This window comes from Pseudorasbora parva, chromosome 6, assembly GCF_024679245.1.
Source record: "Pseudorasbora parva isolate DD20220531a chromosome 6, ASM2467924v1, whole genome shotgun sequence".
In the NCBI taxonomy this organism is placed as follows: Eukaryota; Metazoa; Chordata; class Actinopteri; order Cypriniformes; family Gobionidae; genus Pseudorasbora; species Pseudorasbora parva.
Window position 1 is genome coordinate 847,501 of NC_090177.1, and position 27,500 is coordinate 875,000.

Sequence of the window (27,500 nt, forward strand, 5' to 3'; positions counted from 1 at the left end):
CAAGTACAGGACGTTGTCTAAAAGAAATGGTCACTGGAGAAGATAAACGTACAGTTCAGATCATTATTAAACGTGGTGGAGTTAACAACGCGTTAACAGAAGACTCAGAAAAGAGGCGAGTGGAATAGCAATACGTTTAGAAAAACGCTGTTTGGAAAATCGCAAATAAAAAAAAAAAATCGCAATTGCAATATTCATATTAAAAACATTTTAAAAGTAATTAAAAATAAAATTTGGTTATTTTGTCCATATGGCACAGCCCTAACGTTTTGGCACATTTATTTGCGTTTTCTCGACAAAAAGTGTTTCCAAACTATTTTTTCGCGACATTTTAAATTTTGACATTCACTAATGTGAAAAGTTGTCGACACTTGCAAAAAAAAATTAGGATAACTTGCCATTTCCATTTGCGATATTGCTAAACATTTTTTCGCAAAAAAAAAAAAAAAAAAACGTCAAATGGAATCTGGCTAGTGACGTCACTCTCGCGTTCCGTCGCCATGAGCGAATGACGTCACAACGACGTCACTCACGTTACTAAAAAAAACCAACATATGTTTACAACAGGAAGAAAGCTTGCAACAGAGATTTATTAAACGAACACGGAACACGAGATTAGAAAGAACGTGAGAATAAAGCAAAAGAAAACGCATAAACTTGACAAATAAACAGGAAATACGGTAAAGCGGCCGTGTTTGTACCTCTTCTTTGGAGATTCCGGCCTGTTTCTTGCGGTTCCACTCGCTGTAATGAAGGCACGAGCCATTGCGGTCAAATATGTAGAAATTATGAACGGTCATCTGAAGAAAATTAGGAAAATATCAGTCCCATACGCACGCACGCACACACACGCACAAATAGTATGACGCAGAACTAAATTAAACACAAGATAAATACTGTGTCGATTATTGTTTAATTCACAAAATGCATAATATTTCACAGTAAATGCTGATGGACTTCATTATTTACCTTCCGCGTAGCGTCCGCCCTCAGACTGACCCGTCACCTGCCTGAACGACTGTCAAAACTCCCCCCTGAAACAATACACCTAATCTAACATGCTTCAAAGCAACATTTATGTAAACAATATATGATTGTGTAAATTATGTAATGAATTCTCGCAGCTGTGTTTTTTGATCGTCCGGACAGGCGCGCAGGTTTAAGACAGGCAAATGTGCGGACTCCCTGCCGCGGGGTCCTTCAGTTACGTTTGTTCACAAGATGGCGGCAACACTGCAGTTTCCAGCTAATGTTCAATCTTTTAATAATTATAATGATTTATGTCCTGACTGGACGCAGCGGGAAGTCAGCACAGGGGTGAGAAGCAGCCATAATTATCATAATAATCTCCGTTATTTGAGTTATGGTGTCGGGAAGCGCGTTTTTTGGGATAAAGACGGCTGAATGATGCAGCAGAACTGAGCGCGTCTCGGCGCAATAATATTGACCTGAAATATGAATTACGCTCATATTTGATGGTTTACATCGTTTATTCTGTGTTTTTTCCTTTTACTGAGAATATCTTTTGATATAGAGTGAATAGTTTGATAAATAAACAACCTGCTAATATGATAGAAATCTATACAGACTATGTAAAAAAAATATTTATAGTTTTACTTTACTTTTTTTAATTTATAGTTTCTAGATTTGATCAGATAAACTAAACACTGAATTTAATGTTCATCTCTATAAAATGACCATTTATTCATTCATTTAGCTGCAATATTTCTTTTCAGTATCTTAATTTTATAGTGTAAGCTGGTTTTTAATTCCTATTTTTATACATTTTACTCAAATGTAGTAATTTTAAAATTAAATGTCAATAATATAAATTAATTTACTAAATTAAATCATTTTAATCATTTTGAATGTTTAATTTAATATTTAAAAACGAAATAGTTTAAAATAATTACCTTTTTAATTTAAACTTATTTTAATATTTTCAGTTAAATCAATTTTAAATAATTTACTTAACTTTTTTAAAAAATTAATTGAAAATAAAAAAAAGTTTAATTGAAGTATTTAAAATAGTTTAATTTATTTGAAAATATTTAATGTAATGCATTTAAAAAAATATTAAATTTAAAGTTTAAATTAAAATTAGATATTTTAAATTTAATAGTCAAATTGTATTTAATTTCAAATAGTTTAATTTAATAATTTTAAACATTTAATATTTTAAGTTAAATTCATTTTAAATTTACTTTAATCGTTAAGTTAGAGTATTTAAACTAAATTAGTTTTAATAAATAAGAATTAAAATGGTTTAATTTAATATTTTAACAATTAAATTGTTTTTATATTTTTTTTAATTAATACATATTTTGGAATAATTAATATTGATGATAATTCTTAGTTTTATTATTAATGTTAAACTGATATCTCTTTGTGTGTGTGTGTGTGTGTGTGTGTGTGTGTGTGTGTGTAACCCTCACGCTGATGTGATCATGTGTTCAGACCACCATCATGGCAGTGGAGTTTGATGGTGGAGTTGTGATGGGCGCCGACTCCCGCACGACCACCGGGTAAGAGAGAGGAGTGTGTGTGTGTTAGTGAAAGTGAGAGTGTGTGTGAGAGAGCGTGTATGTGTGTAACAGGCGCTGTGTGTGATCTGTGCAGCGCTTACATCGCCAACCGTGTGACGGATAAACTCACGCCCATCCATGATCGGATCTTCTGCTGTCGCTCCGGCTCAGCGGCCGACACACAGGCCATCGCTGAAGCCGTCACTTACCAGCTGGGCTTCCACAGGTACACACACACTCTCACTCACACACTCACATTCACACACACACACACACACACACTCACACTCTCTCTCTCGTCCTCAGCATTGAGCTGGATGAGGCTCCTCTGGTGCAGACGGCTGCCAGTCTCTTCAGGGACATGTGCTACAGATACAGAGAGGAGCTGATGGCCGGCATCATCGTGGCCGGATGGGACAAGCGGAGGGGCGGACAGGTGAGGGGGATGGGGGATGGATGGATGGATGGATGGATGGCTCATCGCTCTGTGTGTGTTCAGGTGTACACTGTGCCGGTTGGAGGGATGATGACGAGGCAGCCGGTGTCAGTCGGTGGATCCGGCAGCAGCTACATCTACGGCTATGTGGACTCCAACTACAAAACCGGGATGAGCAAAGAGGAGTGTCTCAAATTCACTGCAGGAGGTCAGACTAAAGTGTGATATATTCATCCAGTCTTCAGAGTCACATGATCCTTCACTAATCATTCTCATATGATGATCAACACACAGTTATGATTATTATTAATGTTGGAAACAGGTCAATTAGTGAAAAACCGTCATCGTCAGGCAGCTTTGATCACAGGAATTAATCACACTTTACTATATTCACTCATACCCTTTTCCACCAAGGCAGAGCTGGGGCTAATTCAGAGCCCTTTCAAATCGGTTCTGTGTTTCCACACCCAAAGCACCGGCTCCGAGCAGGAAAACTGGTTCTTAAGTAGCACCAAAACATCGCTGGGCTAGGAGTATGAAGCGCTTGCATCAGGTGCTGGGGGCGGGGTCAGCAAGATGAACACACACTGGAGATCCGCCTTTTTTCAAATGGCAGCTAATCAATCTAACAGCTGCTCGATTGTAATCCAAATCTCCATCTACACATCCCGAATGCGCTGGGTTCGCGGTAGTAGTGGGAAGTTCGGATCATTTTACTGACTCGGATCTTTGAGTCTCGTTCAGCAAAATGAACGAATCTTTTTTCGAGTCATTTCGTTCATTTCACCAAAATGACATGTTAAATAGCCCAACACATCTAGTACTTATGAAAATGTTGATTACATTTTAAAACTACATACAAATAAACTATAGGGTACTGCAACCAAAGCCAAATTATAAGAAACTGAAATGTTTAATTAATTGATTAGTTGTTGGGTCAGGCTATTGCAGTCTCTCTGTTAGTTCACCTCACCTCCTGATCCAAAACATTCTTTCTCTTGCAACTTCATATTTATCACGTTTGTTCTCCGCCTCTCGTGTCTTCGAGTTCCTCGAGACGTTAGCTGTCGACTCGTCTGTGTCTGACTCTGATCAGATCTGGGGGCTGGGCCGCCCGGACCGTGCGTGACACAGGTCCGGAAACAAAAATGATTAGTTCTTACGAGTCTTTCGGGTTTGAGTCTTTCGTTCTTCCTGTTAGTCCCATAGAGTCTATGCTTTCAATAACGGAAACAGAAAAGATTAGTTCTTTTGATCGAGTCTTTCGGGTTTGAGTCTTTCGTTCTTCCTGTTAGTCCCATAGAGTCTATGCTTTCAATAACGGAAACAGAAAAGATTAGTTCTTTTGATCGAGTCTCGGGTTTGAGTCGTTTGTTCTTTTGTCACGTGACTTGTCACCATATAGAACACAAGTTCACAACCTTTTTAGTAAAAAGCACGTAGTTATTTATTTTATTTTTTATATTATTCTCAGTTAATATCAGACATATACAAATATGGGAAATATATTGACTATTCAAGTCTAACATCACAAATTCAATTAGACTAATTTTGAATCAACTGTGTGTGTGTGTGTGTGTGTGTGTGTGTGTGTGTGTGTATATATATATGTATATATATATATATATATATATATATATATATATATATATATATATATATATATATATATATATATAATACACACACACACACACACACACACACACAGCATGTGACTGACAGCAAGAACGAAAGACTCAAACCCGAGACTCAAAAGAACTAATCATTCGGAGATTCAGAGCTCATTCAGAGGCCATATGTTGCGTAATGCGCATGCGCAGTCAACACAAAATGAACGAATCACTATCTGAGACAACTCGGTAGTCCCGAGTCATAATAAAGATTCGTTCAAAATGAACGAATCGTTCATGAACGACACATCACTAGTTCGCGGCGTTTTGATGCTGATGTGGGATCATAAACCACGAGCCATAGAGACCGAGCGTATTTAGGCCACGCCCACTCCGGGGGGGACAATCCAACGCTCTCCATTGACTTTCTATTGCGTGAAGCGCTCGCCTCGTCTTTTTTTACTTGTAACAAAAAACAGGCCAATGTCTAGAAGCTGATATGTGACAGGTGTGCAGCACACAAGCTAAAAAACACAGAACTAAGTGTTTATAAGCTGTCGGCCCCAAAAAACGAGCGTTTGAGGAGACTGAAGTGGACACAGGCAATAAGCCGTGAAGCTTCAGCAGAAGATCGGGTCAGTTTTGGGATCCTGACCCTCAGTGTGTCTCAGTGTGCAGTAAACATTTAGTCAAATATCAACAGGTCAACAGCTTATAAACACTCCTAGTTTTTTTGTTCTGCTTGTTTTCTGTACACCTCGTCATATCAGCTTTTAGACATTGTTTGTTTTTTGGTATAAATCTGAAATGAAAAGGAGCTGCTTCACGCGATAGAAAGTCAATGGAGACGGTTGGTTTGTTTTCCCCGGTGGGCGTGGCTTCAGATTGACGCGTGTCACTGTTGAGGGAAGGCTCACACACACTCACACACACACACACACACACACACACGGCTCGTTCGAGGTGCATCGGCGCTGTGCAGACCGATCATGTATGACACCAAAGTACAGCGAGAGCAAACGACTCCTTATGCTTTTGAATCGCTCGCGTGGTATTTTGATATCATACGCGGATCGGTCCGCGCAGCGCCGATGCATCTCCAATGAGCTGTGTGTGTTTCCTGCTGCCTCTCTGGTGTTGCTGAGAAAGATGAGGCGTATACAGTGACGTAAGACCTGGCTCTCTAGCCTGTGGAAAGTCAAACGGGTTCTTAAAGGCTCGTGAGTCAAACCAACTTAGAACCGGCTCATTCTGGTGGAAAAGGGTACTCGAGAACACATGATTTACACTGGAGGAGTATGTTCTTCCTGTTATTCAGGGGCGGAAGGGTGGGTGGGTGGGGGGGGGGGTGTGTGATGGTTAGGGGCAGTGTTGGGGGATAGAATGTACAGTGTAAAATGCATTATGCCTATAAAGTCCCCACAATTCACAAAAACCTAACGTGTGTGTGTGTAGCTCTGACTCTGGCCATGGAGAGAGACGGCTCCAGTGGAGGAGTGGTGAGGCTGGCGGTGATCTCTGAGCTGGGAGTGGAGCGGCAGGTCATCCTGGGGAACCAGCTGCCCCAGTTCTCCACAGTCTGAACCCCGGAGCTAAACCTGGAGCCCAATAAACATCACTTACTCTTTACAAACGCTCGCTGTCTCACTTTATTTACAGAGCACAAATGGTTCGGTTTTCCTTTTTGCACTTTAAGATCATGTGTTTGGGGGCGGGACTATCAGTGTGACTGACCAATGACAGATCATGAGGTGTTTTAATCACTATCTCGTATTTAAGTTGCATCATTGATTCTGTTTATTTCGGTGGAGCTGCTGTGAAACGGTAAGTTCTGTATAAAAAAATCTATATGAAACACAGTTAGACCAAAGATGTCCTAAAACCTGCACACTGAAAGAAAGGGGAAAAAAATAAGTCTCCAATTGAAAAAAATTCAGTTGGCCAAATTAATGCAATTTAATTCACAGAAATTCAATTTGGCCAACTGAAATTTTTTAATTTATATTTTCAATTGGAGACCTGAATTTGTTTTACAGAGTATGAATGTTAAAAGTGGAACACTAAAAGAAAATGATTTAAAGGTGATTTCATATACACACACACACACACTCGGGTGAGATGACTAATAACTGCCTAGTGTTTGTTTTAGTTAACCACGAGCCGTGTCAGTTGATTAAGCCTGTTATTTCATGGACTTTTCCAGCAAGTTTGTCAATGACCTAAACCGGAGTAAGTCTTGAAAGCCACGTTTCTAGCATCTGTAAAACCGCATTCTACCATCTTTAAAAAATATCTAAATTACGGCACATGCTTTCAATGCAAAATGCTGAACAGTTAGTACATGCGTTCATGAGCTCAAGGCTAGATTATTGTAATGCTCTACTGGGTGGTTGCCCTGCTCGCTTAATAAACAAACTCCAGCTAGTCCAAACCGCAGCAGCTAGAGTTCTTACTAGAACCAGGAAGTATGATCATATTAGTCCAGTTCTGTCAACACTGCACTGGCTCCCTATTAAACATCGCAGACATTTTAAAATCTTGCTAATTACTACAAAGCACTAAATAGTTTAGCTCCCCGGTACTTAAGCGAGCTCTTAACGCATTATACTCCATCACGTCTATTGCGGTCTCAAAACTCTGGCCAGTTGATCATACCTAGAATATCTAAATCAACTGCAGGCGGTCGATCATTTTCCTATTTAGCTCCTAAATTGTGGAATAGTCTTCCTAGCATTGTTCGGGAAGCAGACACACTCTGCCAGTTTAAATCTAGACTAAAAACACATCTCTTTACTATGGCATACACACAGAACATTATTAACTCTCATTATTCAAATCAGTTCGACTGATTAACAGACTGTTAACTGGGTCTTTTTCTAATCTTGATGTATAGCCAAAAACAATCTCTCTTCCATTCATTTCCTGTTATCACTGTGAAGCTGCTTTGAAACAAACTATATAAATGAAGCTGACGTGACTGGATAAAAGCAAAAACTGTTCTTCCTCAGTGATGCAACATGACTGAGGATATCAGGTCTTACTTTCTGTAAGAATGATCAAAATTAAGCCTTTACACTAAAAATCAAGAACAAATATCTTCCAGTGTTCGCTTTAAGTTTATTTTTTTCTGTAGCTGCATTATTGCTCCACAAATAAAACATGGCTTGGAATCAACAATCAATATTTGCACTGCAAAAAATGCTCTTCTTATTTAGTATTTTTCTCATTTCCATTACAAATAACTAAATATTCTTAAATCAAGATGCATTTACTAGATCAGTAAAATGACGAGATATTTTTACTTGTTTTCTGGGATGAAAAAAAATCTAAATGTGAGTTTTTATGGGGTGAGAAAAATATTCTTGTCTCTGTTTGGGACGAAAACAAGATTTCAATCAGAAATCAGATTATTTTTCTCACCCCATTGGCAGATGATTTTGCCTGTTTTAAGCAAAAACTCTTCATTTAGATTTTGTTTTCAACAAAACAAGAAAAAATGTTTTACTGATCTATTAAATGCATCTTGATTTAAGAATGGTGAGATATTTAGACTGGAAACAAGACACAATGACTGAGGAAGAAGAGCATTTTTTGCCGTGTAAGAGACCAAATTATGTCCAATGGCGGTTCACTCCAGAGCGACGGTGGAGGGCTGGCCAATCAGAGAGCAGGACCTCTGATAGGCCATGCCCTCCTCCCCCAGTTCCCACTCCCCAACCACCCATTGCATTTCTGGATGTCTTCCTCTCTCCTCCCTCAGGATCAGTCTATAACGAGCAATCCTTCCCTCTCTCCATCCATCTGCTTCCTCTTCTCCGTTAATCTCCCTGTACAGCGTCTTCCTGAATTTCGCTGGCTCTTGCTCTTTATCTCTGGCTTGGCCTGCCACAGAAACCAGCTCTATTTTGGAAGACGCATCCCTCCCTTTAGTCTCCGTCTCTCCGTGTTGCTCTTCCCTCTTGATGAAGAGAACGCTTCGGAATACGGCTCGAGTGTCTTTAAGATGTTCTAAGGATAAAAAGCTCACACTCTCATCTTCATTTTCTCTTCCCCGGGAGTTTTCAATGCTTCTGTAGGCCCGTAAGATGACCCCGGAGCGAGCCATGCCATGGTTTTTGAGTCTGCGGTACACGGATAGATATATTTTCAGGAGCCAAAGAGACAGAAAACAGGATGTGAGAGCCGACAGCACGCACAGAAACACAAAACCAGCAAATAACCACCAGCACCAAAGCAGAATTTTTCCACCCCCTTCATGGGCATCTGTCCAGTGTGGAGACACGCTAGTGTGGGGAATGATCCGTTCGGTCAGGAACCTGACCGTTATTCTAGAGGTGTACGGTTCAGGTTGGGTGGCAATATTGGCTCCAATTGTTGGTGGTTCAGTCTGGACCGTGATCATTGGACTGGAAAGGTGCGGATCCAATTGGGTAGTAATGGCTCCAATTGTTGGTGGTTCAGACGTGACCGTGATCATTGGACTGGAAAGGTGCGGATCCAATTGGGTAGTAATGGCTCCAATTGTTGGTGGTTCAGTTGTGACCGTGATCATTGGACTGGAAAGGTGCAGATCCAATTGGGTAGTACTGGCTCCAGTTGTTGGTGGTTCAGTCTGGACCGTGATCATTGGACTGGAAAGGTGCGGATCCAATTGGGTAGTACTGGCTCCAGTTGTTGGTGGTTCAGTCGTGACCGTGATCATTGGACTGGAAAGGTGCAGATCCAATTGGGTAGTACTGGCTCCAATTGTTGGTGGTTCAGTTGTGACCGTGATCATTGGACTGGAAAGGTGCGGATCCAATTGGGTAGTACTGGCTCCAGTTGTTGGTGGTTCAGTCTGGACCGTGATCATTGGACTGGAAAGGTGCGGATCCAATTGGGTAGTACTGGCTCCAATTGTTGGTGGTTCAGTTGTGACCGTGATCATTGGACTGGAAAGGTGCGGATCCAATTGGGTAGTACTGGCTCCAGTTGTTGGTGGTTCAGTTGTGACCGTGATCATTGGACTGGAAAGGTGCAGATCCAATTGGGTAGGAATGGCTCCAATTGTTGGTGGTTCAGTCTGGACCGTGTTCATTGGACTGGGAAGGTGCGGATCCAATTGGGCAATACTTGGGGCTTGGGATCTGGGAATATTGGCTTCAGTAGTTGGTGATTCAGAAGTTATGGGTTGGGACGTGATTGACTGTGTTGGTAAAGTGACTGAACCCGCCGTTGAATTCAAGATAAAATACTCCCACATTGTCCAATATACAAACCACGTTTCAGTCCATGTTTTCGTCAATGTTTCTGTCCATGTTTCCGTGACCCAGAACCCAGGTTGGGTCCAGGATTGGATGGAAGCGAGCAGGTTGGGGATGGTGGTGGTGTCATGTGGAGCACTCTGCGTTTGAGGGCGGTAATTTGGCTCTACTGAGATTGGTTTAAAATCTTGGTCTCCGCTGGGGGTTGGTTCCGGTGGGCAGAAGTCATTCTCCTCCAGTTCAATGATGGGCCGTTGGAATAGGTGAGGCGGTCCAGAACACACAACACTCTGGGGGCTAAGAACGACGCCTTTTATTTCATCATGCTTGTAGATGCTGCCCTCCTGGTCATTCAGGTAGGAGTGGAGGTAACCTACAGCGCAGCTGCAGAGCCAGGGATTTTGGGACAGGTAAACGTAAGGTATATCATACTCAGATGAGAAGAAGCTCTCAGGCATCAGTGAGATGCTGTTATTCTCCAGATCAAACGTCTTTAGATTGCTGGAAGACACTCGCTCCAGAAGGCGAGGAGGCAGGGCGGGAAGCTTATTCCGGGACAGATTTATGATCTCCAGATGGGGAAGATTGCTGAAGCTGGCGTCATGTAGGGAACGAATCTGGTTTCCATCCAAATAGATCTCCATCAGGTTAGGAGTGCAGCGGAACACAAGTCCTCCCAAACCAGTTAACCTGTTCCCAGACAAACGCAACACACGCAGGTTTTCCAGCACAGGACCTGAAAGAAACACACCAAGAGTTTACGCGCCATGATGTTGCCGTCTCGGCCCTGAGGAAAAAAAATGTGTGCGGTTGAGTTTGCCTAGTACAGCAGTGGTGTTTTAATCCATGAAAATGTATATTAAATGTGAAATATCATCTATACCACTATGTCTGCGGACAGGTTATCTGGCGGCGCTCAATAATTGGGAAGAGGCATGTCTTTATGTTTTTGGCTCCTGTTCAGCTCTGGAAGGCTCTAGGACCACCACACTTGCACTACTGTCTACGTCTCAGTGCCCCTTATCAGAATCTAGAGTTTTAAGAAGATCTGAGATACATGTTTTTCCGACACAAAAAATATATAAGGGGTACCCCTTTGGGTTTTTTGGGGTGACAATTTTGAGTTTCTCAAAAGTTAGATGAATGTGTGCGGTTGAGTTTGCCTAGTACAGCAGAGGTGTTTTAATCCATGAAAATGTATATTAAATGTGAAATATCATCTATACCACTATGATGCTTTAGCAGGGGAAGAACAGCAGTATATGTACTTTGTCGTCGAGGCTGACAGGACGCTAATATTAGCAGCAACGGTTACCTCAAGCATTTAAAACTGAGAAACTTTTTTGATGTGAGAAACTGTATCATGCATACGACAGAAATATAAACGCATTAGACGTCAATACATGTGTTGTTATTTTGATACGAAAACCGTCGTGTTCTAAAAAAGAGAACTGTTTGGATTTATATGAAATAATAACACGTAATATAATACAATAATATTCAATTTGTAACATTAAGTAAGGTTAATAAATGCTGTAGAAGTATTATTCATTGTTAGTTTTATCTGTTAACCTTTTTTATGCACTATGAACTAACATGAATGATTAAGGTAGAGTTGTATTGTTCGAATATTAATACATGCTGTAAAATGAACATTACATAATGCATTTAGTTCATGTAAGTTAAATAAATACATCATTGTTAACAAAGGGGATTTGCAGTCTGTTAAGTGACATTTACACACGTTTCTAGGTTATAGCTAAAGAAACATTTATTTGTAATATTTTAATGTTTTAGTTATTTTCTGTAGAATTGTTTTTCTGTTAGAACTCATTTTGATATTTTCATATTTACATATGAAATGTAACACATTTTCATGGTTCAGTACTTTTTTAAATTTCTTTTAATAATGTTCAGCACTGCTTTTTTACCTGTTACTTTATGTATTATTATTATTATTACATTTTAATCTTGTATCTTTTTAAAAACTATCGGTCGATTAATCGGTTATCGGCAAGCGAGGTCCAACCCAGGTATCGGTAAAATCCACTATCGGTCGACCTCTAGTCAGAACGCTGCATGAGGGATAAGTAACATGAGCCGTAAATCTCCAGCTCACGCTTTATTAACATCACAACTGACGGAACTGACGGATATTATTATTATAGACGTCACTACATGGAAATAACCCGGTTTATTAATAAAGTCATGTAAGCGCGTTTTACTTGCGTTGTCAGTTTACTGGTGTGCATGTAAACGCACCCAATGACAGTTTCTCAGCATCCCACCACCACCCCTTCTCCTCAAATACTTAATTTAACTCCTATAAACATCACAACAATCATAACCCTTGCAGTCTAGCTCTGGACTATCTCCATCACGGGGGGGGATACTCTGGGTTCGGGTAAAGCATTTCCGAGCCTGGAGCCGCATAATCTTTACTCTGTTTAATTGAAGTAAGTGTGAACTCGTGAATTGTGAGATATTTAGACTAGAAATAAGACAAAATTACTGAGTAAGAAGAGCATTTATTGCAGTGTATAGTCACTAAATCGGAATTGTGCATCAAGACCTGCAGTGTAAATGCAGCCTTAGATATTTGGACTGAAAAAAAAATCTAAATAAGAAGAGAGTGTTTTTACAGCGAGATGCTCACCTGGTGGCTCCAGCGTGGCGATGTGATTGTGGCTCAGGTCCAGCTCGTGCAGCTGTTTGAATCCAGAATACGAGGACCAGGACAGAGTGCTGAAGTGGTTTTCTGTGAGAACCAGAACTTGCGTGTCAGGTTTGATCCCGTCGGGAACCGCCGTTAATCTCTGAGCCACGCAGCTGACGCGGGGCCGATGGTCCGGGTTCATGTCGCTCGGACAGCTGAGGCTCATAACGACGCAGAACTTTATCATGAGGAAGATGAAGCGGAGCATGATGAAGACCTGAAGAAACCAAGGCATGTTTCATCAGGACTGTGCAATCTCACTTAACAGGCACTATTTGTTTGAATATTCATTAATTATGAAATCAACGCGCCATCCTCAGTAAACCCGTCTCTTGTGTGATACCCTGAAATGTTGAATATTCCGATCTAATATGATTTATGACCTGTAAGGTGGCCAGAATAATAATCATACACTGTGTGTTACTAGGCCAGAGGAGAACTGAGTCTGGTTTCTCCAAAGGTTCACTGCAAAAAATGCTTTTCTTACTTAGTATTTTTGTCTTTTTCTAGTCAAAATATCTCAAAATTCTTACATTAGGAAACATTTACTAGACAAGTACAAATTATTGTCTTGTTTTGGGGAAAATAACTCAAAATGAAGAGAGTTTTTGCTTAAAATAAGATAAATAATCTGCCAATGGGGTGAGAAAAATAATCTTGTTTTCTGTTTGAATTAAGATTATTTCTCTCACCCCATTGGCAGATTATTTATCTTATTTTAAGAAAAAACTCTCTTCATTTTGAGTTATTTTCCCCAAAACAAGACAATTACTTTTGCTTGTCTAGTAAATAATTCTTGTTTTAAGAATTGTTAGATGTTTGGACTAGAAACAAGACAAAAATACTGAGTAAGAAGAGCATTTTTTGCAGTGTCTTTACCACACAAATGGGGCATTCAACCTTCAGGATATGTAATAATAATGAATAAATGATAGTTTATTGTGTCTGTACCTCTGAGCGCGGACGTTTCCTCTCATCCGGATGGAGAGCAGCTTCTCTTCTGCTGGATTCTCAGCTCTATCTCTCTTCCTCAGTATTAAACACAAACCACAAGCCTCTCCATATATGAGCATATGCTACGAGTTTCTCATCAAACCCCGCCTAATATTTCCCCTCGGGTACAAAAACATTCATTTCTGCGATAATTCCTTATTCTGCAGTTTCTGAGATTACAAAAACACCAGAAACAATGCTGCTTTCATACATTTTCCTTTAATGACATTTTGCAGTTTAGACATTTTTAAATCTCAAAAAAAAACAAAAAACTCAAAATCCGAAATAAAAGAGTAACAGAAGAGCAAAAACAGAAGCGGCGTGTCCAGCGAGACACGTGAGGTTCATCATGTCAGAAGCAGAACTTCAACCTCAAAAAACTAAATCAAAACACACACAAGTGAAGAATTCATGTGTGTGTTTGTGCAGATGAACTCAGTGGGTTTCCTCACACACACACACACACACACGTGAACGCACAAACACACATTAATCAATTAAATCAATCAAACCAAAGGCACGATGAAACTAAACAAGCGTCATATATTACGGCAGTTAACAGTCTGCGAGTGTAAATAAGAGACATCATCATCAAAACATACACGACACAGTCAGAAGATTGTCCTGAAGTGTTAAAGGTCATGGTCAGAAATGCTCCTATGCTAGTTGAGGGATGTCCTGTCTAAAGGTAATATCCCATAATCCCGCCCACCTGAGACACGGTTACTCCAGTGGGACTCTTTTGGGAATCTCCAGTGGGACTCTATTGGGAATCTCCAGCGGGACTTTATAGGGGATCTCCAGCGGGACTCTATTGGGAATCTCCAGCGGGACTCTATTGGGAATCTCCAGCGAGACTCTATTGGAAATCTCCAGCGGGACTCTATTGGGAATCTCCAGCGGGACTCTATTGGGAATCTCCAGTGGGACTCTATTGGGAATCTCCAGCGAGACTCTATTGGAAATCTCCAGCGGGACTCTATTGGGAATCTCCAGCGGGACTCTATTGGGAATCTCCAGCGGGACTCTATTGGGAATCTCCAGCGGGACTCTATTGGGAATCTCCAGCGGGACTCTATTGGGAATCTCCAGCGAGACTCTATTGGGAATCTCCAGCGGGACTCTATTGGGAATCTCCAGCGGGACTCTATTGGGAATCTCCAGCGGGACTCTATTGGGAATCTCCAGCGAGACTCTATTGGAAATCTCCAGCGGGACTCTATTGGGAATCTCCAGCGGGACTCTATTGGGAATCTCCAGCGGGACTCTTTTGGGAATCTCCAGCGGGACTCTTTTGGGAATCTCCAGCGGGACTCTTTTGGGAATCTCCAGCGGGACTCTATTGGGAATCTCCAGTGGGACACTATTGGGAATCTCCAGCGGGACTCTATTGGGAATCTCCAGCGAGACTCTATTGGGAATCTCCAGCGGGACTCTATTGGGAATCTCCAGCGGGACTCTATTGGGAATCTCCAGCGGGACTCTATTGGGAATCTCCAGCGGGACTCTATTGGGAATCTCCAGCGAGACTCAATTGGAAATCTCCAGCGGGACTCTATTGGGAATCTCCAGCGGGACTCTATTGGGAATCTCCAGCGGGACTCTATTGGGAATCTCCAGTGGGACTCTATTGGGAATCTCCAGCGGGACTCTATTGGGAATCTCCAGTGAGACTCTATTGGGAATCTCCAGTGAGACTCTATTGGGAATCTCCAGCGGGACTCTATTGGGAATCTCCAGCGGGACTCTTTTGGGAATCTCCAGCGGGACTCTATTGGGAATCTCCAGCGGGACTCTATTGGGAATCTCCAGCGAGACTCTATTGGGAATCTCCAGTGGGACTCTATTGGGAATCTCCAGCGGGACTCTATTGGGAATCTCCAGTGGGACTCTATTGGGAATCTCCAGCGGGACTCTATTGGGAATCTCCAGCGGGACTCTTTTGGGAATCTCCAGCGGGACTCTATTGGGAATCTCCAGCGGGACTCTATTGGGAATCTCCAGCGGGACTCTATTGGGAATCTCCAGCGGGACTCTATTGGGAATCTCCAGCGAGACTCTACTGGGAATCTCCAGTGAGACTCTATTGGGAATCTCCAGCGAGACTCTACTGGGAATCTCCAGCGGGACTCTATAGGGGATCTCCAGTGAGACTCTATTGGGGATCTCCAGCAGGACTCTATTGGGAATCTCCAGTGAGACTCTATTGGGAATCTCCAGTGGGACTCTATTGGGAATCTCCAGCGAGACTCTATTGGGAATCTCCAGTGGGACTCTATTGGGAATCTCCAGCGGGACTCTATTGGGAATCTCCAGTGGGACTCTATTGGGAATCTCCAGCGGGACTCTATTGGGAATCTCCAGCGGGACTCTTTTGGGAATCTCCAGCGGGACTCTATTGGGAATCTCCAGCGGGACTCTATTGGGAATCTCCAGCGAGACTCTATTGGGAATCTCCAGCGGGACTCTATTGGGAATCTCCAGCGGGACTCTATTGGGAATCTCCAGTGGGACTCTATTGGGAATCTCCAGCGGGACTCTATTGGGAATCTCCAGTGGGACTCTATTGGGAATCTCCAGTGGGACTCTATTGGGAATCTCCAGCGGGACTCTATTGGGAATCTCCAGTGGGACTCTATTGGGAATCTCCAGCGGGACTCTATTGGGAATCTCCAGTGAGACTCTATTGGGAATCTCCAGTGGGACTCTATTGGGAATCTCCAGCGGGACTCTATTGGGAATTTCCAGTGAGCGTCCAGCATGATGCACCACTGCAGCCTCATGCAAAACTGCCACTCAAAATAACGTCAAACGGGATCAAAAGACTGTCTGTGGCCCAAAGTCACAGGAATCATATTCCAAATAAATATCAATAATATTTCCACCATTTGAGTTTAAAATATCCGTCATCAGTGTTCAGTCGCAACTTTAAAAATCCTGAAAAACTCAAAAACTCACACAACTTGCTTTTCCCACCAAGTCCATTTCATAGACCTTAGAACTAAACATCACTTTCATCATCATCATCATCATCATCATCATCATCATCATCATCATTAGTGATTGACAGCTGTCCGTCATGAGTGTAAACTCTTTTGCTTTCCTCATTTCTCTCTACTAGTCTGAACCATTTCAGTCGATCAGTTTGTTAGGCTGGTTTGTTTCAATGAACCTTCCCACAAGTTTCTTCATCAGTTCAATCATTTCTGTTTAAATGCTCATTATTTGAGCCGTACGTGTCCAAAAGAGGTGGATCTAATGCTGCGGGTGGACAAAGTCTTGTGCTGTTTAACAATTATCATCTGTCTCAGTTTATTTCACTAAAGATGGTGAGTTTAGCTTTAATAAAAAAATGGGGGAAAAAAAAGGTAGTGCGAGTTAACATGATCCAAGCTGGTGATGTTCAACATCTATATGAACACGTACATAAGGTGGTGGAGTCGTGAATCAGAGAACCATGGCATCAGACATTCCTCCTCAGATCTCACACACACACACACACACACACACACACACACACACACACACACACACATGGCATTTCTGTCGGTGATCTCTGAGGTTATTGGCGCTTCATTAAGGCACATTGAGGCTGAACATACAAACACCCAAATCTGATCAATCCCAGGAAGAGTCATTTCTGAGAGGTACGTGATGCGGAACACTAAACACACACACACACACACAGAGAGAGAGAGAGAGAGTCTCGGATCGCCCACACCTGCATATTGCACTGAAAACCATGAGAGCTTTCCAAAAACCCCAAGCTCTTATCTGATTGGATGAGCAAAAAGGCCTGACGACAGCAAGAACGATAGCCATAGAGATAGATCACCGGCGGACTTTATCGATATAGCTATCGTTCTGCGTTCTTTAAAGGGTTACTTCAGCGATTTAAAGCGGCGGTTCTGTGTGTTTTTCTAGGCTTGGTTGTGTTTATGGGGCGCAGTATAACATGCCTTAATACTTCTTTTTTAAAAGTGCTGTATTTTTCTTCTATCCTCCCTTTATTCCACACCGCTGTCTGTGCTTTGAACGGCTCGTTTGCTTCCTGTTTCTATGAAGCCCCTCCCTCTGAAAAGCGCAATGGTCTTAGATTGGTCAGATGGCCAAATGTAGTTTCCTGTATTTTCATTGGCTGAAGTACAGGTTAAGGCCACGCCCCTTCCCATTACGGGCAGAAGTCACATCTGCGGAGACTAGCGAGGGTTTATGATGTCACCAACCCAGGAAGAAGCTCGTTGTAGTCCAAACCGGCCATTTTTGTAGTCAATAAACTGCCGTAACTTTAAAAGACAATATCTCCGTTTGCAGTGAACTTTCAGCGCTGTAACTTTGCAGCGACATTACACACTAACTAAAGTTAAACAAGTCACATCGCATACAACCACCCCTTTAACAGATGGCTTTGTATCAGTAGAAACCCGGGAGTACATTCCAATGATCGTGCTTCTCCGACTTTATGAAGATGAACGCGGTGGGCAAGTGATCCAGTAGCGGTGGCTGTGGGAGTGGCCTCGTAGGGCAGCGAAGCAATGCATTCTGGGAGTTGTAGTCTTTCATCCCAATAAGACAAAAATACATCTTCTGTCTTTTCTCAGTCTAGAAGGCACCAAATTAAAAAATAATCACATTTCTACCACATTAATGACCCGGTTTAAATACAAAGCTTAATGCCAAATCACTGAAGTAACCCTTTAACTCTCGTCCTGTCTGAAGTGGGCGGTTCTTGGGCAGCACTGCAACAAAATGCTCTTCTTCCTCAGTATTTTTGTCTTGTTTCTAGTCTAAATATCTAAAGATTCTTACTTTAAGAAACATTTACTAGACAAGCAAAAGTAATCGTCTTGTTTTGGGGAAAATAACTCAAATGAAGAGAGTTTCTGCTTAAAATAAGATAAATAATCTGCCAATGGGGTGAGAAAAATAATCTTGTTTTCTGTTTGAATTAAGATTATTTTCCTCACCCCATTGGCAGATTATTTATCTTATTTTAAGCAAAAACTCTCTTCATTTTGAGTTATTTTCCCCAAAACAAGACAATTACTTTTGCTTGACTAGTAAATACTTCTTGTTTTAAGAATGTTTAGATGTTTGGACTAGAAACAAGACAAAAATACTGAGAAAGAAGAGCATTATTTGCAGCGAGGATAAACTCTTTCTACTGATAGTCTGACTACATGAGGCCGCTAACTAACCTACACGTGACATCATCAGAGCAGACGACCAATCAGACGGGCGTCTCTTTGCTCTTCAGGTCGGGCGCGCTGTACTGGCGCCTCATGCGCGGCGGGGTGACGTAGCCCTGCGGTTTTTGGTGTTTGCCGTGCAGTTGATCGCCGTGAGTCTGGTAGATTTGGGCCGGGGGCCGTTGATGATTGGCCAAGGCACCCGAAGGCCCCGGCGACTGTTGCCGACGGCGGGCGCGGCCGTTATTCTGGTGCCCGTTGCTATAATAACCCTGGTTGCCGGGCATGGTGGAGCCATCCAGAGAGTTACGCCTGTGGCGCCACGGCTGAGGAACGGGATTGCCGTAGTTACCGTTGCCGTAGATACCGTTGCCCTGGTTACCATAGTTACCGTAGTTACCGTTGCCCTGGTTACCATAGCCCTGGTTACCATAGCTACCGTTGTTGCCATTGTGCCGAGGTTGCCAGGGCCGGCTGGGCGAGGGCGGCCGCATGACGACGGGCATTTGGAACGGCAGAGGGAGCAGCGGCATGCCTCGGTCCTCCTCTGAAACGCCGGGCCCCCAGGAGAGCCGGTGGTGAGGGTTGCTCTTAAAGGGGAACTTCAGCTTGCAGTCCTGCGGGGGAATAAAGCGCCCCGTTCCGGGAAGGTGGACCACGCCCTCCGCACCACTGGCCCCGCCCCCGGCCACGCCCCCTCTGCGCAGACGCTTGCTGATTTGCTGCAGCTGCAGATTGTGCAGGCGGGTCTGCTCCTGCTTCAGCCAGCGCATGCGGCCCCTGCGGAAGGCGGGGTCTTCCTCCATCAGCCGCGTCACGCGCTCCTCATTGGGCAGCTGCTCCACTAGGCCACGCCCCTCTTCCTCATCGCCCCGCTCCTGATCCGCATCTGCACTCAGATCCTCGGATTCAGCATCATCGTCCTACACACACACACACAATTACTGCACAATGAGTGTGTGTGTAAGCGCATGCGTGTGAGCATGTTTTTGTGACATATGAGGACACAAATGTGTATAATGCCATGGGTATGACACAGGTATTACAGGAGAGGGTGAAATATGAGGACATTACCCATGGCCCCACTTTACAAAAGGCTTATAAATCACACAGGAGGAGTTTTTATGAGAAAGTAAAAATGCAGAATGTTTCCTGTGTGTGTGTGTGTGTGTGTGTGTGTGTGTGTGTGTGTGTGTGTGTGTGTGTGTGTGTGTGTGATGGGTAGGTTTAGGGGCAGTGTGTGTGTGTGTGTGTGATGGGTAGGTTTAGGGGCAGTGTGTGTGTGTGTGTGTGTGTGTGTGTGTGTGATGGGTAGGTTTAGGGGCAGTGTGTGTGTGTGTGATGGGTAGGTTTAGGGGCAGTGTGTGTGTGTGTGTGTGTGTGTGTGTGTGTGTGTGTGTGTGTGTGTGTGTGTGTGTGTGTGTGTGTGTGTGTGTGTGATGGGTCGGTTTAGGGGCAGTGTGTGTGTGTGTGATGGGTAGGTTTAGGGGCAGTGTGTGTGTGTGTGTGTGTGTGTGTGTGTGTGTGTGTGTGTGTGTGTGTGTGTGATGGGTAGGTTTAGGGGCAGTGTGTGTGTGTGTGTGTGTGTGTGATGGGTAGGTTTAGGGGCAGTGTGTGTGTGTGTGTGTGATGGGTAGGTTTAGGGGCAGTGTGTGTGTGTGATGGGTAGGTTTAGGGGCAGTGTGTGTGTGTGTGTGTGTGTGTGTGTGTGTGTGTGTGTGTGTGTGATGGGTAGGTTTAGGGGCTGTGTGTGTGTGTGTGTGTGTGTGTGTGTGTGTGTGTGTGTGTGTGTGTGTGTGTGTGTGTGTGTGTGTGTGTGTGTGTGTGTGTGTGTGTGTGTGTGTGTGTGTGATGGGTAGGTTTAGGGGCAGTGTAAGGGGATAGAAAATACAGTTTGTACAGTATAAAAAACATTACGCCTATGGGATGTCCCCACATTTCACAAAAACAAACGTGTGTGTGTGTGTGTTTGTTTGCATTATGGCTGTGCTCCATTCAGAACTTAATTGTGTGTGTGTGTGTGTGTGTGTGTGTGTGTGTCTGTGTGTGTGTGTTTGCATGGCTGTGTTTCAATCAGAACTTAATTGTGTGTATGTGTGTGTGTGTCTCTGTGTATATATATGTGTGTGTCTCTCTCTTTGTGTATATACGTGTGTGTGTGTGTGTGTGTGTACCTGCACTGCAGGTATGATGCTCTCCATCTTCATCATGCGGTCTCTGAGGGCTCTGATCTCCTCGTCCTTCATGTTGTTCTGCTCTTTGACCTCCAGTAAGACATCGGTGAGTTTGTCGATATGAGCCTTCAGGTCCTGAACTCCGCCTCCTCCTCCTCTCTGGGCGTGGCCATGCCGTCCATCTCCGCCTCCTCCCACCGTATCCCACACGTCCTGCAGCACGTCCGCCCACGCCTCTGACTCCGCCTCCGGCTCCGCCTCCCTGCGGCCGTACATGCGGCTGAGCTCCTTCATCTTCACCACAGCCATGGCCTCCACCTCCCTCCGCGAGTGCCTGAAGTCTCCTAAGGCCACCTCGTAGCAGATCTCCTTCACCGCCTGCAGCTTTAGGTCGCTCAGGCTCAGCTGCCCCGGCTCTTTGCTGATTCGCCGGCGCTGTGGGATCTGATAAACCCGGAGCGGCTCGCGGCGCTTCCCGGAGCTCGGCAAACCACATCGCTTCACTATAGACTGAACCTGAAAAACACACACACACTGATGATCAGATTCAGACACACTGCAAAAAACACTCTTCTTACTTAGTAATTTTGTCTTCAGTCATCTTTATTTCTATCGCTCTTCTCCAATCACGATTGTGTCAGAGCAGCTTCAGTGTTAAACAGGACAATACTGCAGCAGAATTAGATTTGGCTGTACAGTCGTTCTGGAGTAAACAGTGATGTTATCAGCTTATTTTAATTTATCATAGAGAGACAATGTTGGCAGATCAGGATTATAGTTTATAGAATTAAATAAGACCTCATTAATAATTGTTATTTGGATATTTAGTTGAATAACTTGGAACATAATTTCAGTGGCCCTCATTTATCAAAAGTGCGTACACCAAGTTTCCATGGCCGAGCAGCTCATCCAAGCCTTACATCACCAAGAGCAATGCAAAGCGTGGGATGCAGTGGAGTAAAGCAGCCGCCACTGGACTCTAGAGCAGTGAGACGTGTTCTCTGATGCTTCACCAAGACATTTTGGACAATTTCATGCTCTCATCTTTGTGGGATCAGTTTGTGGACGGCCCCTTCCTGTCCCAGCATGACTGCGCTTCAGTGCACAAAGCGTCGCTCCATAAAGACATGGATGAGGAGTTTGGTGTGTGTGTGTGTGTGTGTGTGTGTGTGTGTGTGTGTGTGTGTGTGTGTGTGTGTGTGTGTGTGTGTGTGTGTGTGTGTGTGTGTGTGTGTGTGTGTGTGTGTGTGTGTGTGTGTGTGTGTGTGTGTGTGTGTGTGTGTCTGTGTGTGTGTGTGTGTATAAGATACCTTGTTAGCTGGTAGTTTTTCTCTCAGGGATGAAATGAGTCTCCAGCTCTCTTCACATGAGCGTTTATCAGAATCATCGCCACTGTCTGAATCTGCATACTGAACACACACACACACACACACACAGCAGAAGTGGCCCATCAGCCTCAGCACAGCTGGCTAAAGGAGCTCTATCAGCGATGAAGTCTGTCTCTCACCAGTCTCTGTTGCTCCAGCAGGAGATCTGCTTCCTCTTTCTCACGCCGATACTGAGTCTCCACATCCTGTAGCCTGAGACACACACACACACACCGCACACGTCACATCACTGCTTTATACACTCATGGTTCATAGCATGGGTGACTTTTTATTTCAATTGACCGGTCATCTGGGGTTTTAGGTACGAAAATGTTAAGTTTGATTTATATTATTGTATGATTCATATCTCAGGGTTTTCGTACCTTTTGAGAGAGAAACTCAAGCACTCTTCAGGAGCTTCCCAGCACTTATATCTCTAAATATAATCCAATTTTAATGTTATTTTTAATGTGATGATTTGTAAATCTAAAAGTTAAAAAGTGTAGGAAAACTAACACTTTGTGTCAAACAAGCATTTTTATTTCAAATACATGAAATGTCCACTATAACCAGTAGATGGCAGCAGAGGAGCACTTGCATATCTACTCTTTAATAAATGGACAAAAGCAGGAAGTCACAAAGTCTGATGAAAAACAGAAACTTTTCTTCAGATTGTGTCTGAATTACCCAGAAAGCAAGAGCAGAGGTGCTTTAATAATCACTGAAGGGTCAGTGGGGAAGACCATATGCGTGTTCGCTTCATTTCACTGCGGGATCGTTTGCAAACAAATCTCAGGTCGAGCTGGATTTGCAGACATGTCGAGATTAAAACACAATGCATTTCTTTTATAGTGGATCCGACAGGAACGGTGCAACACACTTATGTGAGTAAAATGTCTTTTTTATAGGTAATAATAGTCCCGGGGCTGTGTGTTATCCAGATGGGCTACCAAAACGAAAGCCCATCCGCAGGCGGTGAATCTCAAATAGTGAAATAGTATTCCTTTCATGATCTGGGCGCTGTGTGTGTGTGTGTGTGTGTGTGTGTGTGTGTTCCTTGTTTGGCAATACTTGCGAGGACACAAATGTCCTCACTTATATAGTGAAATATGAAAACGACTCACTAGTTTGACATTTGACTGGTCCTCACTAGTTAAAAAGGCTTATCAATCCGCCAAAACAAGTTTATATTTAGATCTATTACTGTGTGTGTGTGTGTGTGTGTGTGTGTGTGTGTGTGTGTGTGTGTGTGTGTGTGTGTGTGTGTGTGTGTGTGTGTGTTTCGCGCTTATATCCACCGATCAGGCGGGCCAAGTAATACAAAAATAATATTCCAATCATCACGGGTGGATGAGAGATAAATCAGTGTTTGTTTGATAAAGACGTTTAGCGAGCCCTGCCAGAGAATCATTCTGGTGCCGCTTTTAAAACAATCCTGACAGCTGAAGCTCATTAAATATGCAAATCTTATCCAATCCTAGCCGTTACTTCCATGTCTCCAGTGACACGCCCATCAAAACCAGTGTAGAAAATAGCCTATTACCTATAAAGGTCAAATATAAGAAAAATAGCCGCGTTTTTTTTTAAACAAAAAAGAAGTATTAAGACATGTTATACTGTGCCCCATAAACACAACCAAGCCTAGAAAAAAAAACCAGAACCACCGCTTTAATAATCTCGAGTCAGAATAACTTAATCTCTTCTCTGATGAGGGCGGGGCCACCTGTCACTCACATGAGATCATCCAATAGCAAACCACAGCCATCCAATCAGCTCCCCACAGACACACTCAAGCCCGCCCACATTTGTTCTTGTTTGCGAGGCAATTCTCTCGATATAGAGCAGTGTGATGACGAGGGCGGGGCCACCTGTCACTCACAGCCAGTAGCAAACCACAGCTGTCCAATCAACTCTCCACACACACTCAAACCCCGCCTACATTTGCTGTTGTCTGCGAGGCGATTGGCTGACCTGCGCTCCATCTCCAGCCGGATGTCGATGCCCTGCTCCTCCAGCAGCTCCCTCTGGGCGTAGTTCCAGTCGAGCTCCCCCTGAGCCTCCACACAGCTCCGCTCGCGCTCCAGCCGAGCCTGCTCCGGGTGGTTGAAGCGGAACACATGGCTCTTACCCATCACCACACGGTTCCCTGAGGACACACACACACTCGCTGAACTGCTCGAGGACACACACACACACACACACACACACAAGCTCCAGCCGAGCCTGCTCCGGGTGGGTGAAGCAGAACACATGGCTCTTACCCATCACCACACGGTTCCCTGAGACACGAGAGGTGGAGCTCAGGGTCACAGACACACACACACACACACACACACACACTCACCCTGTTTGAGCAGCACACACTCGCTGATCTGCTTGCCGTTCACGTAGGTCTCCGCTCCCTCCAGCGGCTCCAGAGTCACAGCCACTGCAGACACACAGGAAGTGAGGCGTGATGATGCGTACGGTATGCTAATGAGGGGGGCGGGGCTCCTGCGTACAGAGGGGTGGGGCTCACAGCTGGCCAGAGAAGCTGATGTTATGAATCATGAACTTTAACCCTAGCAGCACCTAATCTGGTGTTCCGGGTCCAAAAGGACCCGCCTTTTAAACTTTCACACCGGACGAGATTTAATAATCCGTGCCATGGTTTCATTTTTTGATCAGCTGTGTGTGTAATGAGCACTTCCACTCCAAACGCGCATGAGTAAAAAAAAGTCCGGCTGCAGCCCGTGTTTTTTATTTTTTTTATTTTTTTTACATTGTTGCAGCCATTAAAATAGTCCAGTTTTGTTTTTAATGTCAAAGTAGTTATTTTTCGTTTCGTTTCTTTATTAACCTAATTTAGAAAAATGTTCAGAGCAATTTTTTGTTTGTTAAATTAAAGTTTATATAGGCAAGACAATTCAAGAGTTGGTTTGAGAGACTAGGCTATTAAACATGCGGTTAACTCACTGGGTCGTCACATAAAAAAATTAAAACTTTTATTTAACAAACAAAAAATTGCTCTGAACATTTTTCTAAATTAGGTTAATAAAGAAACGAAACGAAATATAACTACTTTGACATTAAAAACAAAGTAGGCTAGTTATTATACCACCACAAAGGCATTTCTGACGAGCTGAGGCAGGCTGATAGATTAGCCTACTGCTCGCAACGGCGCTCAAAAAAACGAAACGGGCTACACAATCTAAAGGGGAAAAGAACATGCAGGTTGTCTTACAGCCTACCTTAGACTTCAGCAAAATTAATATAAATCCGATCTTCAATTCCCGCGGTATATGCTCATTTAACGGAGTTCACATCAAAGCAAAAGATTCCAGCATTTTATTCTGCAGCTCATTTAATATTCAAAGATCGCAGTATGAGAGAGAGCGACCTAAGCACTGGTAAGATCATTAGACTCATTAATTTATACTGAAGATGATTGTGTTTTGTGTGACTTATTTTAAAGTTTCATTTACGGCCATATGCGTTGGCTTGCTTTACTCATTTGCAGCGATGTTGCAGTAGCACCGTCATATCTATCTGACTACAACATAACACGCTCTCACACATTTATGTTTTAATTATTTGCCAGGAGAAAAAATTTACACATGTGGTTTAAACAACCAGATACATTTACATTTGTCCGGTTTAGTTTGAAATGCTTTCATGCACCTTCTGAATTGGTTTGTTTGAGTGATCGGAATTAAATACGTCTCGAAAGACTCTCGGAAGGCATTAGGCCTAACGTTACTCCTGGTAATTTCGCAATCAGATAGATACCTGATCAGAGAAAATGAATGAAGGAACCGGTTGTAAAAAGGCCATAACTCTAGCAGCTGCACTGAAGAGACGGACTCTTTAACCCTGCGCGAGCCGTATCTTGAGAGTGGCGTAAGCTATCATGGTCTCATGTTGTTTCCACCAGCACATCTCATTGTTCATTTTAATTATTAAAATAAATATAAAACGAAGGAGAAGCCTAAAAAAAGGGGCGTAAAAAAGTCGGGGCCGTCAGGCTCGGGCATAAATGCAATAAAGTGTGTTGCCAAAAACAGTTGTCATTTCTATTTTGAGGCGGCAGGGGTGTTGTCGGCAACTGCTGAATGTAACTTATAAAGTAACTTGTAATCTAACTTAGCTACTTTTAAAATCAAGTAATCTGTAAAGTAACTAAATTACTTTTTAAAGGAGTAATCAGTAATCAGATTACTTTTTCAAAGTAACTGTGGCAACACTGGTGACGTCTATAATAATAATGTCCGTATCTGACTCGGAGTATCCCTAATGTTCCGTCAGTTGTGATGTTAATAAAGCGTGAGCTGGAGATTTACGGCTCATATTATCCCTCATGATGCAGCGTCTGACTGAACCTCTTCTGCTGACTGAGATGAGAACACATCTTTACAATGCTCTGGGTTTTAAAAGAGTCTGCGTTTGTGATATATGTCCTTCTTTCATGCAGAACACTCGCTGGATGCGTTTAAATCTGCTCTGAGTTTGTGTTTTTGTCCCCGATCACACATGAGCTCTTCAGTAAGCCGACAGAAAGCAGGTTAATGCGTTTACATGCCGAGCAAAATCAGGAGAAGAGGCAAAAAACTCCCTGAGTCGACCGGTTTATGCTCACGCCGTTCATGAGCTTACTCCGATAAAAGAAAACGGGTTACCGCGGTTACATGACCATGATCATAATCGGCTTAAGAACGTGCATGTAAACGCACCCAACGATACATATCGTCACATTTTCATATCGCGATATATCGCTACACCCCTAGTGATCAGTGTTCAGTGTTCAAGTTAACTGTTAGTGCTGCGCGGGTCGGCTTTTATGAAATTATTTGGCCCGCCCCGCACCCACGACCTTTAAATAGACATACGGGGTCCGCGGGTTCCGACGCGACCTGCTCATCGCTAGTTCAGGGCTAGTGATAATCATGGTTGTCATGTCAACAAATGCACGCGTGAGTTTACGACAGTAGTAGAGAACAATATTTTTTCCCAACTGTAGGGGGACCCCGAGAGCAAAAGTTACCTAGTGCTGCTTTAGAAATCTTCATCTGTGTTCTCCTGAAGAAACACACACACACACACATGTGGATGCCCTGGGGTCAGCAGATCAACATCAGGCTCATTAATGGCTGCACTATCCCTTTAAGAGGATGAAGTGCCCTCAGCTGTCGCTCTGAAAGTTTACGAATGTTGGAGCTCTGAAACGTCGCAAATTCGTGTCGCGGCTGATGTGAATGTTTTTGATGT

General features: G+C 43.3%; 4 protein-coding genes across 4 annotated transcripts in view; 1 reads left to right on the forward strand and 3 right to left on the reverse strand.

Moving 5' to 3' along the window:
* The window catches only part of trappc1 (trafficking protein particle complex subunit 1), a 7,167-nt gene extending 6,062 nt beyond the window's left edge, over positions 1–1,105 (reverse strand). Inside the window, exons 1-2 of the mRNA XM_067445426.1 lie at positions 970–1,105; positions 702–800 (exon numbers count right to left, since the gene is read on the reverse strand). Of these exons, the coding sequence (XP_067301527.1) occupies positions 702–800 (99 nt within the window). The 5' untranslated portion in view covers positions 970–1,105. The remainder of the gene's footprint in view (positions 1–701; positions 801–969) is intronic.
* Positions 1,106–1,159: 54 nt separating this feature from the next.
* Positions 1,160–6,207, forward strand: psmb6 (proteasome 20S subunit beta 6). The gene is made up of 6 exons (XM_067445421.1): positions 1,160–1,317; positions 2,458–2,525; positions 2,620–2,751; positions 2,832–2,961; positions 3,025–3,169; positions 6,030–6,207. The coding sequence occupies exons 1-6, from the start codon at positions 1,222–1,224 to the stop codon at positions 6,155–6,157; spliced, it is 699 nt and encodes a 232-aa protein (XP_067301522.1). The 5' UTR covers positions 1,160–1,221; the 3' UTR covers positions 6,158–6,207.
* Positions 6,208–7,684: 1,477 nt separating this feature from the next.
* Positions 7,685–14,520, reverse strand: LOC137078222 (platelet glycoprotein Ib alpha chain). The gene is made up of 3 exons (XM_067445356.1): positions 13,485–14,520; positions 12,474–12,750; positions 7,685–10,553 (listed from the first exon to the last, which is right to left on the reverse strand). The coding sequence occupies exons 2-3, from the start codon at positions 12,739–12,741 to the stop codon at positions 8,203–8,205; spliced, it is 2,619 nt and encodes an 872-aa protein (XP_067301457.1). The 5' UTR covers positions 12,742–12,750; positions 13,485–14,520; the 3' UTR covers positions 7,685–8,202.
* A 4,063-nt stretch (positions 14,521–18,583) lies between these two features.
* Positions 18,584–27,500, reverse strand: part of si:ch73-375g18.1 (kinesin-like protein KIF1C) — a 31,201-nt gene continuing 22,284 nt past the window's right edge. The window contains exons 18-23 of the mRNA XM_067445339.1: positions 24,601–24,684; positions 24,228–24,402; positions 22,397–22,469; positions 22,200–22,298; positions 20,890–21,405; positions 18,584–19,638 (exon numbers count right to left, since the gene is read on the reverse strand). Coding sequence (XP_067301440.1) covers positions 18,757–19,638; positions 20,890–21,405; positions 22,200–22,298; positions 22,397–22,469; positions 24,228–24,402; positions 24,601–24,684 — 1,829 coding nt within the window. The 3' untranslated portion in view covers positions 18,584–18,756. The remainder of the gene's footprint in view (positions 19,639–20,889; positions 21,406–22,199; positions 22,299–22,396; positions 22,470–24,227; positions 24,403–24,600; positions 24,685–27,500) is intronic.